At 48.0% G+C, this 14,720-nt stretch overlaps 1 protein-coding gene and 1 non-coding gene across 2 annotated transcripts in view; one reads left to right on the forward strand and one right to left on the reverse strand.

Annotated features, from left to right (window-relative positions):
- Positions 1 to 14,720, forward strand: part of LOC144136335 (uncharacterized) — a 242,793-nt gene that overhangs the window by 203,390 nt on the left and 24,683 nt on the right. The window contains exons 4-6 of the mRNA XM_077668583.1: positions 3,130 to 3,263; positions 9,653 to 9,890; positions 12,210 to 12,343. Of these exons, the coding sequence (XP_077524709.1) occupies positions 3,130 to 3,263; positions 9,653 to 9,890; positions 12,210 to 12,343 (506 nt within the window). The remainder of the gene's footprint in view (positions 1 to 3,129; positions 3,264 to 9,652; positions 9,891 to 12,209; positions 12,344 to 14,720) is intronic.
- TRNAS-UGA (transfer RNA serine (anticodon UGA)) lies at positions 1,558 to 1,630 on the reverse strand. The gene has a single exon. It is a non-coding gene; the product is annotated as a tRNA-Ser (tRNA).

The following is a 14,720-nucleotide window of genomic DNA, read 5'->3' on the forward strand; positions in this document are numbered from 1 at the left end:
ATTCGGCATCGTTGCTTCGCCAGAAATTTGAAGAACAAGATGCTTGCCTCCATGAAATATCCATTGTTGTCTACGTAGACGCAAGCATACAAGCCTGCGAAGCAACAACAGCAGTCTACTGTCCGTGCAGACCCGGAATCAAACCTCTAGGTTTCAGCTTACGGAACCCCCTTCGTCCTTTTGTGCTGAGCTCGTTGCATTTCAAGAAGCACTCTGCTCCGTGGCCGACATAACTATGCTCCCTGCGGCCCGCGTTGTCATCCGCACTGACGCCCTTCAAGTTGTCCGGCTGCTACGACGTGTTAGCTGCTGTCCAACAATATGTCAGGACATCCACCGGCTCGCGGCACGCATCCCGCAGCCAGTACGTATTGAGTGGGTCCCACGGGATCTGCTGACTTCTCAAAGCCAGGCAGATTTAGCGACCTGCCTCGCGACTCCAGGCTCATCATTACCTCGGCTCCTTCATTTGGACAACTTCAAGCTCCTTTCATCAAGAAAGGAACTCCTCCGGCGCCGCACACGTGCTCTCATCCCTCCAAGCACGGTAAGCCTCCCCCGCGGTCGTACCCGTGCTGAGGAGGTTGCGCTTAGAAGGATCCGGGTCGGGGTTGCCCTCACACCTGCCGTCACTCGGAAGTGGTCTCAGTACCGAGATTTGTTTCCTCGGCCTGGGTGTCCGTTATGTAAACACGAGGACATTGAAGCCGACCTTCATCACATACTGTGGGACTGCCCAGCTCTCAAGCCTACAAGGATCCGGCACCTAAAGGCAACGGGCCTTTCACCAAGCAACCCTGCTTCATATCTTGCCTTGACGCAGGGACTGTACCATCGTTCTCTACTGGACTTCATCAAATCAGCTAGTTTTTTTTCCATTAATTTAATCACTACTACATCTTTCATCACACCTTCGCCCATCATTGATGTCCTGAAAAAATCTTTCTTTAAAAAAAAGTGCATAGGGGAATGTTTCATTTTTTTGTTTAATTTGTAGACCCGATCAAATGGAGAATAATACTTAGATTAACATGTCGCGTAAAGAAGACTAGTTATGAGGCAGCAGAAAATACAACCATGCTGCCGGTGGGATCCGAACCCACGACATCCGAATATCGCGTCCGGTGCTCTGCCAACTGAGCTACGACGACGGCTGTCCAAACTGCTGCTTTCGTGGGTATTTATGTTTTGCGCGTAAGCGAATCTTGAGAGTGTTCACCAGCGCCACCCTCGTCCATAGCGGCGGACGTAGCACGTCCAGTAATACCGCTAGTGTGACGTAAAACGTCATCTAATGGTGAGGGCGGAAACTGTGTGAGAACCCTCTTATGCTATCTACTATGGCATCAAGTCTGCCAGAACCGAGACCTCCGTTAAGCTATTAGCAGACAAAGCAAACAAAATGAGGTGCTCGTTTGACAAACACATTCAGGAAGCCAACAGTCACCGAAACCAAGGTGCATAAAGGAATGTTTCTAATTTGTTTTTTTTGTAATTTGTAGTGCCAGCGAATTGGTTTAAAGAAAATTACTTACAAAGTAGGAGAAAAAACAACCATGCTGCCGGTGGGATCCGAACCCACGACCTCCGAATATCATGTCCGACGCTCTACCAACTGAGCTACGGCGACGGCTGTCCAATCTGCTGCTTTCGTGGGTATTTATGTTTTGCCTGTAAGCGAACCATGAGAGTGTTCACCAGCGCCACCCTCGTCCATAGCGGTGGACGTAGCACGTCCTGTAATACCGCTAGTGTGACGTAGAACGTCGAGGGTCTCGGTCCTGGCAGTCTTGATGCCATACGTAACATAAGAGGGTTCTTGCACAGTTTCCGCCCTCGCCGTTAGTTGACGTTGACAACAACAACGACGACTTGAACAGCTTTCAGGGTATTGTGAAAACAATTGTGCATTGCGCATCGCGCTTAGTGCCCCACGCTGCTTTCGGCGTAAGAGGTGCCATCTCGTTCATCCGATTTCATCCATCTTGGCCTCCTCCTCACCGCCTTTTGGGAGTGCATAAAGCCGCCGTTGGGCAGTCAGGCGGGCTTTTCTCTCTTAACTCATCCATATCCACTGGATGTCCACAGCTGCAGCACTACTGTAGCCGAGCACTTCAAAGCGCAAAACTATTAGATTGAACACAGCGACTACGATGCTACAGTCGCGAGCAAATGATATACAAGTTATGCCACTAAGGCAACAACAACAACAACTCACCTATTAGGGAATAACTACTTTTTAGTATTCGCATGAGCGTCCGACGGATACATAGAAAAGCTACGCATCTTCTTCAGCAGCTTCGCAGTTGTAGAAAAATTCGTCCTTGTTCTGCAATCGAACCCGAGACCAAGGTTTGCCCGGCGTAGTCGCGCTATATACTCGGGAACAACTTTTTTTTTTTGGGGGGGGGGGGGGGAGGGGAGGGGGGGTGCAACGAAGCAAGGGTTAGGCATTAAAGGGAGCGAGACGGGGCTTTTTGTTCCCGTGCCGAGGGGAGTAGGCTGCTCAGCTCTAGAGACCCCGCACCGCTTCTCCAACTTCCCCTCTTTCACCCTTCCCCCACCCTAGCCCAAGCAACGAAAAACCCACTGCCTCACGGCACGGGGACCAAAGCCTGTCCCTTCTTACCCTGCTTAGCCTCTCCTGCATTGCCAAAAAAGTTGTCCTCGAGTATAGCAACTACGGTAACTAGCAGATCGTATAGGGCGAGGCCGGGTTGATCAACTTGACGTTGTCTAGCCATCCTGCGTAGGCCTCACATGCATGCAGCTTCGTCTATAATGGCAGCTACCGTAGCTTGCAGAGATGACGGAGGCGGTGAAAACGTTTTTTTATTTTTAGAAAGGCTGATTGTGGGGTCGGTCTTCGTGGGCGGGGCCCTCAGTCCAAGGGACTCCTAGATGTTTTTCCTTCATGAAACTTTCGCAAGGACAGAGCAGACATTGTGCAAACGAGAATGCATGAGTTGTTTTTGGCATCTGTTTGGCCTTCTGCATTTCATGAACACCCTGTCTCCATCTTTTTTCGTTGCTCTACGTGAAGCCTTCGCACAGCGCGGCACCCGCATTGGCCCGGGCGCTCGTTAAGGGCTCTCCTCACTGCCCCGCGGCCTGTCTCTCTTGCCACAGTGCTGCCCCCGGAGGACCCGGTCATTAGGGGCCTGCGGAGCCAGTACCAGCTCGGGGACCTGGTCAACCTGACGTGCTCCTACGGGCCGAGCAAGCCCAACGCCTCGCTCACCTGGTACATCAACGACAGGAAGGTGAGAAGCCCCACTGGCCTCGCTCGATATTGGCCTGCGTAGCTTCGTGTACTTCAGTTCTGAAAAACCTACTTTGGCTTTATTACTTACGTTTATTTCTGCCATAAATAAAGCAGGACCAGGTACTCGATAAATAAAGCAGGACCAGATACTCGATAACTTTTTCGAATTATTACTAGTATATCTCGTAGTAAAAAATACATGTAGGAATGAAATTCCTTGCAGGATTGCCGTAAAAGCTAGGGTCATAAGTAGGGCTATTCACACTTTTTGAATGCGGCTCAGCAAGTCCCCGTGCTTCTGTGTATTGAGCTGGAAACCACGCTCAGTCTGCCAGCTGCTTTCGGAGCTTGACGTGTGGCCGAAATTACCGGTTTCTCTATTCGCAGCGACGATTTAAGCGTACTCGGTGAGCAACCTTCACTGCTGGATGCTACGCGGCATTTGCATGCTTTTCTGTCACTTTAGATACGTGTTTTGCCGTCGTCATGTGCAGCCACCTTCACGTACGACCGCATAATGCAGCCATTGACAATGTAGGCTAACCTTTTTCTAAATAAATATAAATTGGTTTTTGGAGAAACGATATGGCGCGGTATCTGTCTCATATATCGGCGGACACCTGAACCGCGCTGTAAGGGAAGGGATAAAGGAGAGAGTGAAAGAAGAAAGGAAGAAAGAGGGGCTGTAGTGGAGGGCTCCGGAATAATTTCGACCACCTGGGGATATTTAACGTGCACTGACATCACCCTACTGCGCTCCGAGGACCCGTCCAAACAAGCCATCACACAGGCCGGGCTGCCAGCGTCATGAGCCTCCGGGACATGAATGTTTGAGTGCAGTGGGGTCGTGCGGGGGCCCAAGAACCTGCGTGTCCTAAACTCACCTGTGTCCATTAAAGTTTTCACCACCACCACCACTGCACATGGGCGCCTTAGCGTTTCGCCTCCATCGAAACGCAGTCGCAGCGGTCGGATAATTCCCAAACTAAATGTCTGTTCCTAAATCTCGGGTCATCTAGTTTCGCTATATGCGTAAACCATTGCCACCGAGCACGTGGAAGCTCTGGACGAAGAGATAAAGGGTAAGGTATGATTACAATCATTGTAATGACATATGCCCTTTCACTTGGCGCCACAGTTGTAGCATGAACGTGCCGGACATCGAGGATGATGAGGCGATGGTAATGGTAGTTGCATTTCTGCTTTGAGTAAGTGTGGTAGGCTTCGCCACCTGGGCTTTAACGCAGGTACTATCAACGCATGCACAGTGGCGCCATCTGTTGCAGCTGCGTCATATTTATCGATAAAGAGTGACGCTGTCTGTCCTGTAAACAGCGATTGGAACATGACGCGCATATTCAGCGTGTGCATGTTCATCGTGCCGCAAAAAATTATTTAGTGCGAAAGCACTATTAGCCTCCCACCTCGCGAAATGAAAAGGTTGACGTGAAGCCTCTGAGAGAGTTGCGAAAGGAATGGCGCCAACTGTCTCCATGGATCAGTGGTCACCGTATCGGGCTTTGAGGTACGTGGCGGTGGGCAATCCTGTGGGCAGGCTGGGATGACTTGAGAAGGTCACGTGACCTACATTGCCCACCTCCTACCTAAGTTGCTTCTCTAGGGATTATTCGTGAATTTTTCGGTCATGGCTAACGACGCCGGTTTTACTGCGATATAGGGACCTTAACGCTGTCGCGTTAAAATGACTTTTTGGCCAGGAGAACGGGTAAGAAAACAAGAATACGTCGTCTTGTCACACGTAATTATGGAGTAATGCTTAACTCAATGGTCAAACCTTGTCATAAAAGCGTTCAGCTGCAGAGGTCCCGCCAATATAAAGAGAATGAAAGGAGAAAGAGGGCGCGATCTTTTCGTTATAGCCATGGCTTCGTCACAGCCGTAAGTGATGTCTGACAACATACCCGGAAATATGTTAAAGTGCTTTGATACCCAACAAATCTTCATACCCGACACACTTCGATACGCGATGCAACTGCTTTAAGCGTAACCGCGTTCTGGTCAACCATTGTTGAACGAAAACAATTCTGCGTTTTCACGTCCCACGTACCGCTCTGAAACCTTGGCTTTGTGAAGCCAGCAGCACACCAATACCATCTGGCACACCAAGTACACTGCCGATCAGCCAAGCCACGCCTCGAAAACTGAAAATGAGCTGCATGCGGGACGTAAGAAGCACGGCGTATTCACAGTGGGCTACCCACAACGAGGCGCTTGACGAACGGGGCACTCCATTGACCTTGGATACGCTGTCAAGCCTCAGCGGGCCGTGCGCATTGTGCTGCGCGATATCGTCCAGTGGCCGACGTACCGAAGTTTCTGCGAAGAAGAGGGCGCCGGCGTGAAAAATTTGTCAAGCCGAAGCCTAAAAGCCGGAGAGACGCTTTATATCGGACGCCACTTGAGGCGTTAGAAGTTATGCGCACATTTTTTGCGGTGAAAGACAAGGCGGGATATACGCGGTACTTTCACCTTGCCGTATCGAATGGCTACGGAACTGTTGCGTGTCGTTACAGAGTGATATACTCAGCGAGGTATGGCCAGAAAACTTTAGTTCGGGTTGGTTACATCCCGTGGCCGAAAACTTTTCCTTTTTGAAAAGCATAAAAAAATGGGATAGTACACATGATCTTCTAACAGAACTTTTAAGGGCAATAGCTATTCTTTGACATATCCTAAATCATTTCGTCATTGGAATGTTTGTCAAGTTACCAGTGCCTTAACTTTTTAGTCAACAAATCAGTTGATCAATGAAGCGAAGAGTTTGTTCAAAAATGTAAAGAAACTGTGCCTTTTTAATTTTCTGCTAAACCTTCATTTTATATCCTCTGCATTATTTATACTCTGTGCACCAAGCATATAGCAACACGGGGCATATCAGCCTTAATTCAGGAATAAACTTTATTCCTTTATTTGATTGAGTTTATGAGTTACAAAAACCGAGGACGAGCACGCTAAAGGTGCTACAAACACCTGGCTAGGAACGGTCGTCTTAGAAGACACTAGACCGGAGCAATTTTTACAATTTCCTTCTGAAGTTTTTTGCAGCCAGTAAACAAAAAGAAACGTAGAGGAGGACTCAAAACTTGGAAGATTGTGGAGGGTAAGGCTTACGCATTTATGAAGCACGTATAAAGGAGAAGATAAATCATTGGGCCACACGGTTGAATGCAAATGTCCAGCTGGAAAGGAAAACTAGGTTGCTCTAGGAAAAACGAATAGTCTATCTCGAACAAGTAATAAAGTAACAAAGTTATTTGGTGTGTCCTTTCGAGCTCTATGAGGGGCGCGCGAAAATCAAGAATTCAGCAGTAAGGGCTTCGTGAGTGAGGTGCCTGATAAGCAAGCTTCGGAAAGCCGTCATTTGTACGGGTATTATAAATGTTCTAAATGGTGCCGAAAATTATAAGCCGGGCAAAAATTCAAGTATTGCTTCTGAAAATCGTGTTTATTTTGTGTAACGGCATTTAATATGCATTGCTCGTGGTATCCTATAAAAGTAAGTTATAATGCACGTGAACCACCGTGGCGGCTCAGTGGTTATAGTGGTCGACAGCTGACCTGAAAGACGCGAGTTCGGTCCCAGCTGTGGCGGTCGCGTTTTGATGGCGGCCAAATGCCTGTGTACTAAGGTGTGTAATTGCACGTTAAAGAAGGTGGTTGAAATTACGAGGAGCCCTCCACTACGGCCTCCCTCATGGCCCGAGTTGCTTTGGGGCGTTAGACCCATGAACCGAAACCATAATACATGTAAGAATGGGGGAGGGAATAATAAATTTTGCGATTTTACCTTATCTGGTAGCACTTTTCTAAATATATTTATTAAGCCTACTAAAGATCAGGCCATCCTTTGACGAATGTAGTCCGTATTTGTCGTCTTAAGAAAATACTCTTCAAACCTCTCACGAAGACGTTTTATTGAATTTTCTTGAGTAAAACAAGCATGTTTAAATGTGACGACTAACTTGTTATCTTCGTAAATGTTTTTTTGCTCCGAATGAAATCTACTTAGCTTTATTACGTTCAATCATAGTTCATTTGATTTCAGCCATATAACGAAAGCTCTTGCCTCCAAGCATTTGCCGTTTCCTGTGTGACCTTACTATGCTTCCGAGCATAGAAAGCATTACTGCCGTCAGCATAACTATGATGTCTTTCATATGAGGTAAATTAACAGTATCATTTATATAAAGCAGCAAGAGAATGGGCCCCAAGGTAGACCCTTCAGGTACACCAGTCGTGACAAAATCCATGCGGGAAACTTTATTATCGGCTTTGGTAATTTGGAGCCTGTTGCTTAGCTGGCCTTTAAAAGTTTCAGTAAAATTCCTCTTATCACTTAGTGGTTTAATTTTCTGGGTAAAAGATTGCCATTTACTGAGTCGAATGCTTTACTCATATATAAAAATGTTGCTGAGGTTACTGCTTTACCTTCTGCGTTCTTCATAATTTTCTGTGCTATTTCCAATTGCACTGACCCTTTCTCTTCTTATTCTTACACCCTAACCAAGGTCCGCCTCCTCAGCAGTAGCTCCAAATGGGTCTCGTCTCAGAGAAGCACAAGGTGGAAAGTGTATTACACTGTATAGGGAGATATCCAGGACATGCGGTCATTTATCTCAATTACAGTCGGCGTTATTCGTTAAGTCTGTGTTCGCATCACGAAACGCCGCCATTCAGTTTACACCGGTATGCCCGGCCCTGAACACGGTGTAAGCAGAATATGCAGCCTCCTTAAAAGCCAAACTCACGCTCCCACGGACGCCAAAGAAGCAGTTTCAAAGTGTCGTGAGAAGCACTCTGGAGATTACCTGGGGCTACGTGCCTGATTTGCTTTGGCGTCTCTTTTCTTTTACCTGCAATTCATGGGGCGAGGGACTCTGCAGAACCGAGCCCAGATACTGTCAGCTCTGCGAAGTAAGAGTATATCTAAAGTTGTGTTTTAACGTTTTTTGTTCGCTAACAACTTTGACATCTTCACTTTTTCATTTATTCCTAGTACTAAAGTTCTTGTGGTGGCCATGGATGGTGCAGTGTACCCGCTCTTTTACTTTATTCAATGCAGGCCTCCACAAATCTTGATTAGCAATTTTTTTCTTGAAAACTGCGTGGAGACAAGGCATCATGAGGCATAGTAATTTGCTTGAGGCGTGCAGCCAAATTAGGGCAGGCGTACAAGCAAAAGCTGCTTGTCTCCTTCGTTCATCTTCGTTCTCCTTAGTTGGCGGCAACGACATAATGTGTTCTAGGCGGGTGATGCATCAATGAACACTGGGTTCAAATTAAGTTTGCCGAGAGGTCTTCATGGAGATGCCTTTATGCAGATGCGGGGCCCAGCAAAGAATTATGTGAGCGCCTAGATGAGAATGGATCACTACGACAGAGCACGTGTGGTGTCACAGCAAACAAGGCAGTATTCAGCTCCATTGACGCCCTCGCCCTGTCTTAAAATTCGTCTTTGGACATTATTTTCGTTGTTCTTTTGATGTGTGACGGAAAGCATAGTGTTAAGTATCACTCCTTTCCTTCGGAGTGCTTGTTGTGCTCCTGGTGCTCGTTTATAAGATTCTATCTTTGGGTTTCTCGTAGATGTAATATTTTCTTAATTATTAGATGCCTAACGGAATTTTGCTGCATTTTTGTTTATTTTTAATTCGAGAGCCCACCCTTGCCCTTCGAATGACTGAAGTCGTAGAATTTGGCAGGTGCCCAGAAGTGCACCTACCGGAGGAGAGTGTGGAAGTGTGAGCGCTGAGCAGCCTTATCCTTCGCGTGAGATTTGCAAATTCCTCACGTTATTCCTTGGCGTGGAGCCCATGCGAATCGGTACAAAGAAGAGGCAAAGGAAGCCAGGAGCCAAGATAGGGCAACATAGAGGCAGGGAGAAGAAAAAGAATAGGCGTAGAAGGAAGGAAGAAAAAGAGAGAGAGAGAGAGAGAGAGAGGGAGAGAAAGGAAGAAACGAAGAAAGAAAGAAAGAAAGAAAGAAAGAAAGAAAGAAAGAAAGAAAGAAAGAAAGAAAGAAAGAAAGAAAGAAAGAAAGAAAGAAAGAAAGAAAGAAAGAAAGAAAGAACCGCTATTATGGAAAAGGAAATTGAAAGAAGAAAGAAATCACTGTTTAAACAAGGCTGCGGCTAGGCACTCGCCGTATATTTTAACTAAGCCCAAGCCTAGTTAACGAAGTACTTTTTTGTTCCTGGCACGACTAATCAGGCTTCCATATGGAATTTCCTGCCTTTCATTTGGAAGGCAAGAAATTAACACTTCGCGTAGGCGTTGCTGCTTGCAGCTGTTCTCCCTGTTTCTTTTTCTGACCCTTGTGTTCTTCTCCCCCCCTCCCCCCCACCCCCCCCACCATTTCTTCCCTAAGGTTCCCACGGGCAGCGGCGAGCGCGTGGAAGAGGGCGGCCACCATGGGGCGGAGGGGGGCGAGGAGGAAGAGGGCCTGCTGTGGCAGGCCCACTCGCACCTCTGGTTCTCGGCGCAGGCGAGCCACCTGTGGCACGGAGCCATGGAGGTGCGCTGTGCCTCGCACGCCGCGCTGCCGTACTTTGTGAGCAGCGAGGAGATCACCGTCCGGGACTACGGCCGCACCGTGGACGTGTCCGGTAAGCGCTCCTTTTGTAAGGAACCAAACACTCATATTCCACAGTGACACAACGGCGGGGCTCGGCCGTATCAGCACACCGCGGCAATCACTGCAGAACGCGCATCAGTGTCACAGCTAGCGGTGTGGTAGGCACGGGTCTGCTGTGCTCACTGAAGATGAACTGATGACCGGCTGCTTTCATGCTCATGGGTTCCGATGAAAACAAATCACGCTATCATGAACAAATGGCGTCATGAAATGGTTGCACCAAGACGACTGTGTTTTCGACCAGATGGTGATTTCTGTTCCAACAACATATGCCGTAAGGTAACACGTCCCTAACAGATGGTGGCGCAGTGGAACACGGAATGCCCTCCAGAACGCAGAACAATGCTCCCAACAGCGGCGATATCGATTCTGGTGATCCGTGCTTTCTATCAGAGGTCCTCTTCTTCAGCTGTCTCTGGTGTGCGCAGCCACCGTTTCACCGAGAAAGGTTTCGTTGCTGGAGTTGGCGCTCAACTGTTCGGCAAGCAGCAGCCGACGCTCAAGGAGCTGACACGCATTTTCGGCAGCGAGCATATCAGCTGTACAAACAACGAACTCGATGTCTGTCAGAAAATGAAAAGTATTTAAGAATTGCTCCGCATCGTGCCAAGCGCCTTACTAGCCGATTTTGCTGAGTTCAAGAGACCCCTAAAATGTTGCCGCATCCGCCGGTATTTAATTAATGGCCCACATTTGATTTGCACTCTTTCGATATGTGTTCGCGTTCCATCCCGCCCCGCGCCTTTCACCAACGGTCTTTTCACCTGAACTCAGGGACTGCTTGTCTCCGAATGGCGGCTTGGAGCTTCAGTATTTCACATTAACGGCGGCAACACACGCGCTGAGTGACAGCTGCTAAACGTTGGTCCCTGCCCCATTGTAGAGGAGTGTAACACTCACTCGCTTACTCGGTGAGTCCTTGTGGCACAAGAGACCGGTTTCGTGACCAGGACCACATAACGAGAAACGCCATAACAAAACCACTTGAAGCGCTTCGCCCAGCTGCAGCCATAGTACCGTGATTTGACTATAAGTGTCACGCGGGCGCTACCGAGAGGTGGCGCGACGGTACGTCCTCGCTACCATTACAGCCTGAATACCTGAGGAACAGTTTAGAAACCTCAAGCTGTGATGAGCGACGAGAATGTGTGGCAAAATCTCGTGCTTTACCTGCTGGGAGTACGGTGTATTCAAGAACCTAGCGGTATCCCTTTTGCCCCTCTGTGTAATGAAGGTTGGTTGGTTGATTTGGGTTTAACGTCTTAAAACGACACTGGCTATGAGGGACGCCGTAGTGAAGGGCTCCGGAAAATTCGACCACCTGGGGTTCTTTAACGTGCACTGACATCGCACAGTACACGAGCCTCTAGAATTTCGCCTCCATCGAAATTCGACCACCGTGGCCGGGATCGAACCCGCGTCTTTCGGGCCAGTAGCCGAGTGCCATAACCACTCAGCCACCGCGGCGGCTCTGTGTAATGAAGGGACGGGCTACTGCCGCCTGAGACGAGTATAAAAATATTGGCACATTTTTCAGAACTTTCATCATAATGACATCAGCAAAGGCTCAACTCGTGATTGTTGCACCAATTTATATTTTAAATTGGTGAAGAAAGTGAGGCCACAGCCCATGGTTGCGCCATGCTGTGTTAAATCTTCGCGGCTCTCCATTTATTAGGGCTACGTCACCTGAAGTAAATGTACTACAATGTGGACTAGGATTAAAAGCTATATTTAAATACCGTATTCACTCGAGTTTAGTGCACCCTCGACTGTAACACCTACCCATTTCCAAGGTCGAAACTGAAAAAGAAAAGGGCAATGACTTGGCTTGTAACGTGCGCCAGATTATCATGTTTCAACAAAGAAATAAGCACGTGAGGCCACCCGATTCCCATTTACCTCCGTTCACAAGGTCCCTTATTTTAGACCGCTAGCTTAGGCTGTTTCCTCGCGCTCTCGCCGGCGTCCGCAGTGCTGAGCTCTGCAGCGCGCCACGATGCTGCGCCGTGATGACATCATGGCTCGCTTACCTTTCGAAGGGAGCTCCGGCGGCGGTGATGCACTTGGCAAATTCGTGCGCGCATGTCATTTTTAGGGTATTTTTCCGGTAAATAAAGGACTGGGCCTCAACGGTTTCATTTCGCGTTCCATAATTAGAGATCAAAAGCAAATAAAATGGCTCCAATTTTTCAGAGTGCGAGAGGTCAGAGCAGCCCAAGGTTTTCTAAACATCGTGGGTAGATCTCGCAGACCTTGGCGCCGACTGCACAGCGCGGTTCTCGTGCAGGGCCCCGAATGAACGGTCCCCAGCTCGAAGGCGTTCGCAAGCGGTATGCCCTGGGCGGCGTCGTTGACCTGAGCTGCCACGCGGACCCTACGGCGCCCACCCACGGGCTCAGGTGGCTCATCAACGACAAGGAGGTGAGCGTACTGACAGCGTCCGCAACCTCGCACCTTCGTGAATGGGGCAGAGTCATTTGCATTTCAGTGCAATTTGCTTGCGTTTTCTCCCATCAGGCTTATATTGCAAAAATATTGCAAAGAAATCACTGTTGTTTATTCACACACGAAGCTTCTTTGCCTTCAAACTTCTTGAAAGACTTTTTCTTTCGCACCTTCTTACTTTGTGAAAGGCGCGACATAGTGCTTACGTCTAAAATTCAAGCAAACGAGCTTAAAACATTCGAAAGAGGGTGGTGTTCTGTAACGATGTGATTGCAGCCATGGCAATTGAGGGAGGACACTGCTTCTGCCAGAACGATTGTCCAGAATAGCGACATGCATGGAATAAGACTTATTATCTTTTTATGCTAAGGAGTGAGACTGAGGGATAAACCACGAACCAAGCAGTTTCCACAAAAATTTCAAGCAGCGTATGCTTCCTGCCTTGAAACTGTGTACGTAGTGCAGGTTGACGTTCGAGAAAATCGAGAAGTTGGAGTTCGATAGATACAGTGTTTGGCGTTGCGTGACCGGGATTTATTTGATGTCCTTTGCCAGAGCTCACGGACTGTGCCGAAAAGCGGGGAAGGACGGGGAAATGCTCAAATGAGCCAGGTCGTCGGCGAGGTAGAGAGGTTTCGATTCGAATTGGTGACAGAGGCTCAATGAGGCTGGTTTATAAGGGGGGGGGGGGGGGGGGGGGGGGGGGCGACCCAGAATCTATGAGGGCTATCAAGACAGTGTTCCCCCTTGTTTGCATGTACTATAATATGCACATACACTGAGTTTATAGATAGTAAATAGTGATCAGTGATGTAAGATAATGATGCGAAACAGGAATTGCAAGAGAAAGTGAGTTCGGGTGCAGTAAAGCGCCTAGATATGCAGGTACGTAGGCAAGGTTCCTAGATATGTCCCTATGTAGACTTGTAGCTAAGTAGCGAAAAGTTCTTCACACGACAGCCATTTTATTAGAAACTGATTGATTCGAAGGTGGCGTCCCACCATTTCATCTGAAGGTTTGGAAGAGCTCAACGAATACCGAAGTAACCTCGCCAAAACCATGGGTAGGAAGAGGACATCTGCAGCCTTCTGAACGAAACTAACCTTCATGGGGCTGAACAAGTGCCCATGTATTTATAGCAACGCGATGTTTAGGTTCGGAGAATAAACGCCCAGTTTATTTTTTCCTGGATCAGGGTGTATTGTCATGTTATTGGCATCATCTTATAAGCCATAGAAATTATTCCAATTTCAACTTGGAGGTTTTCAAGGGGCTCCACCTTTACAGACTTTTTGGGGCAGGCATTAATCCTTACATATTTTGCGTCGATAAAAATAGAGGCAACTGAATGCGTCGTCTTTGCAGATAGAGCGCACATTTTTCTGTTAGATGCCCTAAATGTTTTCTGAATCTACAGAGGAGTTTCTTAGTGTCGTTATTTATGCCTTTCCCAAGCGTTTAAGCACAAAAACCTTGTTGGAATTTCATCTCTAGTTCTTGGTGGGTTTGGATGCGCGAACACCGCAGGAGCCCTGGTTTTGCGAACGTATGCGCTCGTGGAGCAGCTCTAATGAGCGGAGACTGGGCTCCCTTTGGGTGCACTTAGCTTCCAGGAAGCTGCTTCCGTAATCTGAGGCTAGAGCGTGGCTGCTTGCTCTTGTACAAAAAAGTGACGAGATGGCTAGCGTTATAAAACCGTAAAAATGTTTTTTCCTCTCGGTAACCCCCCCCCCCCCCCCCCCCCTTTCCTCTGTTTATGAGGGAGCTTCGCCGAGTCTCTCGACCGCAGCGTCCCCAGGGCTTTCACGGAACCTTAGTGAAACTTTCCTAAACATGCTCTACCACTTGGTAACAGCAAAGTATATTTCTTCCACAGTGCGATAATTGTGCCTTCAGTTCCAATTGGAAAGACATTCTTGGCAAAAGGCTGGCAGCGGTGGCTCCCAAGAGCCAACTTGCAATCCCTACAATCTCGGCGGAAGGTCAGTCGCTTATTTCGTTTCCACAAGGTAATATCACCACGTCCCACTACATGAAAATTTCATTTCTCCGACCGAATACATTTCTCGTCGCATTGACCATTGTCACAACGTCGCGATTGCGGTTTGCCATAGCAACTCCTGTTTTCAGTCTCACCTCCCCCGGACTTTCGCCGAGTGTTACCGCCTTCTCCCCAATATTGTAGCCATTGAAGATGACTTACGTTCTCGCGATCCACTAGCCAGCTTTGTATATTCAGGAGAAAGTTGAATTTGTGTTACATTTGTGTTGTTTGTGTTTCATTGTTTTGTTTTATCCTATGTAGCCTACTCCCTTTTGTAATGCATTTGACCCTGACGTTACAATAGATAA

Source organism: Amblyomma americanum, chromosome 6, assembly GCF_052857255.1.
Source record: "Amblyomma americanum isolate KBUSLIRL-KWMA chromosome 6, ASM5285725v1, whole genome shotgun sequence".
NCBI lineage: Eukaryota > Metazoa > Arthropoda > Arachnida > Ixodida > Ixodidae > Amblyomma > Amblyomma americanum.